General features: G+C 43.5%; 1 protein-coding gene across 2 annotated transcripts in view; it reads right to left on the bottom strand.

The window, feature by feature from the left end:
• The window catches only part of plxnb3 (plexin B3), a 135583-nt gene that overhangs the window by 31771 nt on the left and 93812 nt on the right, over nucleotides 1-10000 (bottom strand). For both annotated transcript variants that reach the window (XM_031293098.2, XM_031293099.2), the window contains 5 exons: nucleotides 8485-8644; nucleotides 5491-5599; nucleotides 5246-5354; nucleotides 3419-3535; nucleotides 2467-2580 (listed from right to left, as the gene is read on the bottom strand). In XM_031293098.2, the coding sequence (XP_031148958.1) occupies nucleotides 2467-2580; nucleotides 3419-3535; nucleotides 5246-5354; nucleotides 5491-5599; nucleotides 8485-8644 (609 nt within the window). The remainder of the gene's footprint in view (nucleotides 1-2466; nucleotides 2581-3418; nucleotides 3536-5245; nucleotides 5355-5490; nucleotides 5600-8484; nucleotides 8645-10000) is intronic.

The following is a 10000-nucleotide window of genomic DNA, read 5'->3' as shown; positions in this document are numbered from 1 at the left end:
GTGTGTGTGTGTGTGTGTGTGTGTGTGTGCTGGCATGTGTGTAAAAACACTGGCTCTGATTGGCTACCATGAAACATGACTCTGCCTTAGCCAATAAATAAATTAAACATTTTTTGGGGTACTTCTTCTGGTTTTTTTTCTATGCTTTTGCAACCTTTTTTTGGTGATTTTTTTTCTATGATGGCTAAGGAATTTTTTAGATTTTGGCTTCACTTTTGTACAGCGGGAGGAAGTGGAGACACGTCGTCCCTCATTATATACCTGCTAATACACCGGTTCTCAAGCTTTTTTCATTAATGTTCCCCCTCTGAACAGTGTTTTTAAGCCATGTAACCCCTGACCAGCGCAAATAATTTTTGGTAGAAAAATAAAAGTCTCTATAAAGAGGAAGAATACAGCGATGTCAGCGATAGATTTACTAAACAACAGACTTGGACCTGGAGAACATTTAGATGATGATGAGAAAAGCATACCTGTCAAGTTTTGGATTTGAAAATAAGGAAAATTTTCCGGCGCCCACCGCGAGCAGTCCCACCACCCCAACCAAGCTCCAGTATCCCTTACATTTTAAGACACGTGTACAAGAAAGCTAAAATCACCACTTGATGCAGAATGCTGAAAACATTTACAATTTATAACATTGCATGTCATACATTTTACATGAGCAGAGTGCAAACAGTTTAGTCTAACGTCATCCGATTCTCTGAAATAATCTTTCGTACCATGCTAAACACCCTTTCTGAACTCATCATCTGACCTCACACACTAGCCTCGCGACAACTGCCACCTACAGTACCTGCAGTAGGCTACTGCAGTACCTGTAGTAGGCTACTGCAGTACCTGTAGTAGGCTACTGCAGGTGGCAGTTATCGCGAGGCTAGTGACAGAGCTCAGATTGGGAATGTTTTTTTTTTACTCCGCCCGTGCCCGGGGTATTATTATTTTTTAAAGCAGCCATATTCTGCTCATTTTCAGGTTCATAATTATATTTTAAGGTTGTACCAGAATAGGTTTACATGGTTTAATTTTCTAAAAACACCATATTGTAGTTGTACTGCACCGCTCTCTCTCACTGCTGCAGATCCTCTTTTCAGCTGGTCTCTGTTTTAGCTACAGAGTGAGACCTCTTTTCTTCTTCTTCTTCTGTACTATCTTTGATTGCACTGCACATGCCCAGTAGCTCAGATGTAGATCATGTCAGCTAGCTAGCTCCATAGACAGTAAAAGAGGCTGTTTCTACAACTTGGGTCAGTTACAAGGCAGGATTAGCTGGGAGACTTCTAAATGAGGGCGCACATGGAAGTAGTTCTTTTGTAGATTATGGTGAACTTGTGTGTGTTGTAGCAGTGCTTTGCTATTGAGAACGAGGTAGCATGCTAGCGTTAGCATTAGCATGCTAACGCTACGAGCTAATGGCTGTGGTTAGCCTGCTCGTTTCGGCTTGTGACGTCACAAGCCGTGCTGATGTTGAACAGCTCACCCAGAGACTGAAGGCAGGACACATTCAGAAACCGTATCTCACTCTAAACAGAATGGGTGGATTTTTTTAGTTTGTATGTTAGTTTGCACTAGAGACACAAAATAACTCCCCAAATCCCCAAAACGGGATACTTGACAGGTATGAGAAAAGTCATTAAAAAATGAGAAATGATAAAACCTTGGGAAAAGACGGTAGAAAGAAGGAAGGAAGGTAAGAATAGGTCGAAAATAGTAATAAAAACTTCGAAAACAAACACAGTAGAAAGACACTAGGGCGACAGAAGGGACACAAAATTCAAATAAGCAACAAACTTCGAAAAAAAGTGACAACAACTTCAAAGAAAAAAAGACCATTTATTTGTCCGACACGACTGAAGCGTGGTGTCGCGACGTCATACATCACTGGTTGATGCTCCACGCCCCTGACCGGCAGCTGATTGGACGAACGCCTGTCGTGGGTTTGGCTTCTCGAAGATTTTCAACAGAGTGTCATGGCGGCTCGTTGAGAATACGATCTCGTATTTTACGAAAATAGTTCACCGAAACGTGTTTCTGAAAACATTTTAAGAGAGAAATAGGCCGTGCAGTTTCTGAATCTGTCTTCATTTCAGATCAACAAAGGTCAGTTTAAAAGATTTCCGTCTACTTCTACTGGATAGTCGCGTCGCGTTCAACGGATTAATTTGCATAAAGATGAGCATCGGCCAGCTTTTGGACGCGCAACATTTTTTCAAATGCAGCGCCGCCTTCCCAGAATGCTTTGCGTGCACGTTGAAGTCGCTTGACGTCACCCATAGGAATAGAGTGGAGTCGCACGGACAAATGGATCTCTACCGTAAGGAAGAAAGGACAAGAATAGGTCAAAACAAACGACAAAACCCTTGTAACTGCAGTCCTCCAAAGTACCCCTAGGGGGACACGTACCCCCATTTGAGAACCACTGGGCTATGGGGGTCAACACAAAGTTAAAATAACAAGTGTGTGTACCTGGTGTGGGCTGCAGGTGAAGGTGTGTGTGTTGTCGTGCGTTTTCTCCACAGCAGCTGTCAGATTGAACTGGACTCCTTCGATTTCCACAACACACAAATACTGAGCTTCATCCTGCACAAAGACACAGAGATTAGGATTTAATGAAGATTAGAGATTAGATCTAACCCAAAACCACAGTCCTACGAGCAGGTTCCACTACAGTTTGATACAGGGATGCACTGAATCCAGGATTCGGCTTCAGATTCGGCTGAATATTGGGCTTTTTGACGGGGTTGGGTTTCTGCCGAACCTTAGAATTTTTTCCCACCGAACCGAACCCTACGCGCGCGCTACGCTGGTCGACGTAATGACGGCGCCGTTGATTACGGGAAGGTGTTTACGTAGGTGGAGCGTTCAATGCAGCAGGCTGTGAGAAAGTGGAAATGGAACTGGTGAGCAGAAAAAGTGTAGTTTGGCAGAACTTTCAGTCAAAAGAAGGCCATTCAAGTCCAGCTACATGTTCAATCTACAATGCTGATTAGTCTGGTGGTGGCGAGGACCCTAAACTATACACAACATCACCGCTGTTACAACATCTGGTATCAAACATCTGGAAGAATACGAGTTGTGATGAAGGAATCTACAGACAGCAGCCAAAATGCAGCAACTTCAGGTACGGCAAAGGAAGGACAGTCACAGTTTACTTCATTAATGAGTTTACTGTGTTCATGGACTGAGGATGGGACGAGGATTCAGCAGAATCTTAACCGGGGGATTCGGTATTCGGCTGAACCCCAAAAATCTGGATTGGGTGCATCCCTAGTTTGATAAAGTTTAATTGTTCTTCTCTCTCATTGGCCCAATCCCAATCTCCACACTCACAGACTCGGGGTCCGAGACCCCCGAGACTTTATGTATTACGCACATTAAAACAGTTGAAGTGATCATTATAAACAGTAGCTGCTCTCACAGTGTAGACGTCCAGGTTTCGTCCCTGCAGCACAACAGTGGTGCTCAGGCCCAACGGCACTAAGGCGGAACTCTGCAGGGCGAAGACCAGAGGACAGGAAGTGGGACCAGGAGACTCCTGCTGACAGACAGGAGACAGGGTGAGACAGGCAGACAGACAGGAGACAGGGTGAGACAGAAGACAGAGAGAAACTAGTCTGGATCAACGACAGTACATTTTCAGGATAATTCAGTCCCTCTAGAAAAACGTGATTATGTGATCTCATAATTCAATGCATAATCAGCCAAAGTCTGCATATTTATGCGGGGGGGCCGCATTTTTTCAAATACGCCGCACTTTCGCCACATAAATTGCCAATTTCCGCGCAAAATATGCGGGGCTTGCATGATTTCATAATCCCCGCATTTTCGTTGCAAAAAAGTCACATATATCTTAGCAGAAAGTTGAAAAATGTTGCGTTTACTTCACACAAGAGCAGCCATTTTCCCCTGTTGCCACGGGAACGTTATGAAGTGACGTAATTACGCGACGTGAACATCATTGAACAGCTGCAAACCCCGCGATGAAGCCATGAGGAAACCACAGTTTTTGCAAGTTCCCGCAATTTCATCACATAAAATTGCATAAATATCGCGCATATTCCATCACATTTTTTAAGAAAATGTGCCGCACAATCAAGGATTTTTGCCCAAAACAATCACAAAAAAACTCTGCATTTTTCTGGAAGGACTGATAATTGCCTGACATCAGGAGCCCTCTCCTTCCTCTCTCTGTGTGTCGCCGTTCTCAAACTCTGTTCGCTTCGGGACACAACAACAAACTTTGAGCTACACGCTGAAAATGTCAAGTTTTGAAGAACATTTTGGACGGTGCAACGAGGCAGGTCTGCTCGGTTCTTTCAGGGAATGATTGTAAAGATTTATAAAGGATATGTTTAGATCGTTTCCTCTCTAACTGGGAGGTTTTGGGACTGATTGGTGGGATTGCTGTGGACGAAGTACACACGGAGATACACTGCTAAGAGCCAATGAGGTTTAACCATGTATCAGCTAATTTAAATAGTTCACGTTACTGTAATGTGTCAACAGTTCCTTCCTGAGACTATTTAGCAGAGCCACCGTCACTGCGTCTGGAGCTTAGCTCCGCCCAAGACCGTTGTGATTGGTCTAAAGAAATGCAAACAAGACAGACAGACAGACAGACAGAAAGACAGAAAGATAGACAGACAGACAGGCAGACAGACAGACAGACAGACAGACAGACAGAAAGAAAGACAGACACAGACAGACAGACAGACAGACAGACAGACAGACAGACAGACAGACAGACAGACAGACAGACAGACAGACAGACAGACACACACACACACACACACACACACACACACACACACACACACACACACACACACACACACACACACACACAGACAGACAGACAGACAGACACACACACAGAAAGACAGACAGACAGACAGACACACACACACACACACAGACAGACAGACAGACAGACACACAGACAGACAGACAGACAGACACACACACAAAGAAAGACAGACACACAGACAGAAAGACAGACAGACACACACACAGACAGACAGACAGACAGACACACACACACACACACACACACACACACACAGAAAGACAGACAGACAGACAGACAGACAGACACACACACACACACACACACACAGGCAGACAGACAGAAAGACAGAAAAACAGACACACACACACACACACACACACACACACACACAGGCAGACAGACAAAGACAGAAAAACAGACAGACAGACAGACAGACAGACAGACAGACAGTCTCACTCTCTGGTTGAGGATGATGTGTTGGTTGGGACAGCTGTGGTTGTGGGTGCAGAGTTGATCCAGAGGACACCAGTTACACCCCCACACACTGCTGACGCACGCCAGACACCTGAAACACATCAGCACCTTCATCATCATCCCCAATTATTATAATAAGCATCACGATTTTGACTGAAAGACTGCTCCTTGAATCCTTGAAATGCATTATTGATGAAGACTGTTCTGGGTGTATTATGGTGTCTTACTGGGAGCTCTGGTTTAATTGGCTCACAGCTCCACAGTCGTAGAAGGTCATGTCGCCCGTGGTGACGGTCACATGACCAAACATCAGTGACACGGGCAGGATCATGTGATCTGGAAGTTATGGAGAGTAATACACGGGACAAGTTAGACCTCAGGGCTATTTGCAGTGTTGTAATGTAAGAAAGTACAAATACTTCACTACTGTACTTAAGTAGAATTTTCACGTATCTGTACTTTACTTCGTTATTTATATTTCCAGAAACTTTTACTCCACTACATTTCCTAAATAAAATGTATACTTTTACTCCACTACATTTCCCCTAAGCATCTTAGTTACTCGGGGGTCCCTAAATGTTAACCGAAGCATTGAGAACTTTGTAAGTGTATAGACAGTTTATTAAAAAGAAGAAAAGCTCCCAACTATCTTTTTAATAAACTTAAAAGATGGTGGTCTGGGTTAAAATAGACTCTTTCTAGCAGAAAGCCTTGAAGGCCAACTTCTCATGTGACAGTCACAGGAACAGGAAGTTAGAAATCTTCAACGGCAGAAACTGTGTTTGAAATCACATAAAAACATACCTTTCATACTAAGTATGACATACATTCTGCAACTGCAAAATGTGTAGTATGTGGATTTTGTGTACACAAGAAATGCCTGGATGTTTACTACATTAGCAAGAATTTCTGAGAATGAGACGTGAGCTTCCTTAGACACACTCAACCGCCCCACAGTGCATTCTTAACCGTTGATACGAATGATGGCAAGTAACGTTAAAGTGGCCATATTATGCTCATTTTCAGGTTCATAATTGTATTTAGGGGTTGTATCAGAATAGGTTTACATGGTTTAATTTTCAATATTTTTGTTGTACTGCACATTGCTGCAGCTCCTCTTTTCACCCTGTGTTCAGGTCTCTGTTTTAGCTACAGAGTGAGACCTCTCACTGCTGTAACATCTTTGTTGGCAGTCGCACATGCTCAGTAGCTAGGTAAGATCACATGCTCGGTAGCTAGGTAAGATCACATGCTCGGTAGCTAGGTAAGAGCACATGCTCAGTAGCTAGGTAAGATCACATGCTCGGTAGCTAGGTAAGATCACATGCTCGGTAGCTAGGTAAGATCACATGCTCAGTAGCTAGGTAAGAGCACATGCTCAGTAGCTAGGTAAGATCACATGCTCAGTAGCTAGGTAAGATCACATGCTCAGTAGCTAGGTAACATAACATAACATAGCTTTATTTGTATAGCGCCTTTCATACACAGAGTGCAGCTCAAAGCGCTTTTACATCCAAAACATTCAACACAACTCTCGCAGCAGCACATTTAAAGCACGCAAACAGTATATTTACACTGCTGCACTGGTATTTTGCTTATTAGTTGACTGAATAATAATAATAATCACATACATAACATAGCATAGCAGGGACAGATACAGCATGACATGAAGGAGAGGAGAGGGGGGAAAAAAGCAACTCTCAGACTATCCTCATAAAGACAAACACCTCAGCACGTAGCACACAAGCAGTACATTTGCACTGCTGCACATAACATAACATAACATAAATGTACAGTTGCACATTTAGCAGCGAAGGCGTGGGACTGGGGAGAGGGTAGGTTGGGGGAGTTTGGCCTGCTGAGAAACGCACAGCCCGGCAGTCCCACTAGTGTCCCAGTCCGCAGCACGTTGCCGTGGTGACACCCTTGAACAGTCCAGAACCGATACGACAATCAGCAGGCAGTGGGGAAGACGGGGGAGGAACCAAGAGAGTCTCGCTTGCAGAGCCCCAACAGGGTGACTGTTTGTTCCAAGAAACGGACTTGGCAAGGCTCAGTAGCTAGGTAAGATCACATGCTCAGTAGCTAGGTAAGGACTACATCAGCCTGTGAGTATGACTTTGCATGGAATACCTGCAGAACAGGGACATGTAAGTAGTTCTTTTGTAGATTATGGTGAACTAGTGTGTGTTGTAGCAGTGTTTTGCCCATAGATATATGGTTTTGCCATTCAGAACGAGCTAGCATGCTACGGTTAGCCACCTCGTTTTGGCTAGTGACGTAGAAAGCCGTGCCGATTTTGACCAGCTCACCCAGAGACTGAAGGCAGGACACATTCAGAAACCGTATCTCACTCTAAACACCATGGATGGTTTTTTTTCCAAGTTTGTATGTGTGTGGAAGCACCAGAGACACAAAATAACTCCCCAAATCCCCGGAAATGTGATTTTTTTCATAATATAGGCACTTTAAGGTACAGTTAAAGGCTAACTTCGTTTTTGTTTTTTTAAACCTGGACCCTATTTTCCCATGTTTTTTTTGTCTATGTGACTGACGGGAACAACAATCTTTGAAATTGGTCCTGTATTAAGCAGGAGCGCTGCAGTCGGCAGCGGAGAAACAAGCTGCAATTTAACATTAACGGGCAATTACACACCTTCAATTCACATCCTGCTGTTTTTGCCACTGACAAGCTCAGATTATTATTCTAAGTGTCTGACAACATTATGAAAGGATCCCTACAGAGATAGACCTGTTAGTTAAAGAGTAAGATCCTTTTTGTTTAACATGAAACAGCCCTGAAATCACCCTCACCAAACCCACCAGACTCCATGTAAATAATCAGTAATTTTATTATTTATTATTATTTTTTATTCAAAGTCGACAGAAACAATATAAAAATATCAAAAGCCGTCTTGGTCCGTCTTTCCACTGTTCCAACAATCACCACTCTGGTTTGGTTGGACTAAACCCTTAATTCACCCATTTACATGTGGAGATATGTATTTGTTTAATTACATTTGTGATCATAATTTTCATTCAACAGCAGCTCGGACCGTTAACTTTGTGATGGATCCAATCATGATGCAGAGAAGACGTTATGACTTACTTCAGTGTGAACTGCTGGTAATGGCATTCTTAATTGTTAATTTAGTACGCAATTCTTTAGTATGCGATTTCGAACATAGCTGAGTCGTGAACAACATCAGCTGTTTACTCACCACTTCCTGTTAGCATGGGTGGGAGGAGCTCCGGCGCGGGTGATTGACAGGTAATGCTGGTTCCCGCGACGATAGCGGGTTGAGGTGGTAGGAGCCCGAAGACACAGGACAGAGACTCCGCCTCAGTGAGGTCGGGAAGCTGGACGACTGACAGCGTTACCTTGGAGATGGACATGTAAACAAACATGCTGAGGAGACTCTGACCTGGCTGTGGATCTGGTTATTAATTGTTGATCGCACTGCAGCTGCGTGTTGGGTGAGGCTACGCTAGCTGCTACTGTTAACATTAAGCCGCGGCGCTTCTTTCAGATACAACAACACAGGAGTTCATACAGCAGCTGCAACACTCAGCTGGCACAACCATTACCTCACCGCACACGCACAACCATCACCGCACAACCATCACCTCACCGCACCGCACAACCATCACCGCACAACCATCACCGCACAACCATTACCTCACTGCACAACCATCACCTCACCACACACACACAACCATCACCTCACCGCACAACCATCACCTCACCGCACAACCATCACCTCACCGCACACACACAACCATTACCTCACCGCACAACCATAACCTCACTGCACACACACAACCATTACCTCACCGCACAACCATAACCTCACCGCACACACACAACCATTACCTCACCGCACAACCATAACCTCACTGCACACACACAACCATCACCTCACCGCACAACCATAACCTCACTGCACACACACAACCATCACCTCACAGCACCACACAACCTCCGTACATAGTTAGTGTTAACTAATGCGTCTAAGACAGAATCTGAACAGTCAGATAACAGACAATAGCTAACTAGGAGACAATAGCTAACTCACCATATATCTATCTAACTATTAGGGCTGGGCAATATATTGATATTATATCAATATCGTGATATGAGACTAGATGTCGTCTTAGATTTTGGATATCGTAATATGACATAAGTGTCTTTTCCTGGTTTTAAAGGCTGCATTACAGTAAGGTGATGTACTTTCTGAACTTACCAGACTGTTCTAGCTGTTCTATTATTTGCCTTTTCACCACTTAGACATTATGTCCACATTACTGATGATTATTTATCTAAAATCTAAGTGGGGAGATATTTTGTTAAAGCACCAATTTTCAACCCTAGAATATCACCGCAATATTGATATTGAGGTATTTGGTCAAGAATATGGTGCTCTCTGATTTTCTCCCTATCGCCCAGCCCTACTAACTATCCAACAACGCTGTAATCCATCTATCTAACCATATAACTAACTAACTAACTAACTAACTAACTAACTAGCAATAACACTGGTAACAAAATGCAGTAATATCAAAAAACATTTCCACATTGAGGCTCGGTCCAAACAGAAAATATCTATCATGAACTGAATTATGGGATGGAAACATAACTCTGACTTAATAAATGAAGTTGGTTGGTGGATTATCTCTCTGCAGGTTGAATGGATGATTAAAAAGAGCTTAGCTGTTTTATATGAAGACAAACAATAA

Source organism: Sander lucioperca, chromosome 12 (genome assembly GCF_008315115.2).
Source record: "Sander lucioperca isolate FBNREF2018 chromosome 12, SLUC_FBN_1.2, whole genome shotgun sequence".
Classification (NCBI taxonomy): Eukaryota; Metazoa; Chordata; class Actinopteri; order Perciformes; family Percidae; genus Sander; species Sander lucioperca.
This window is presented reverse-complemented; position numbering and strand designations above follow the sequence as displayed.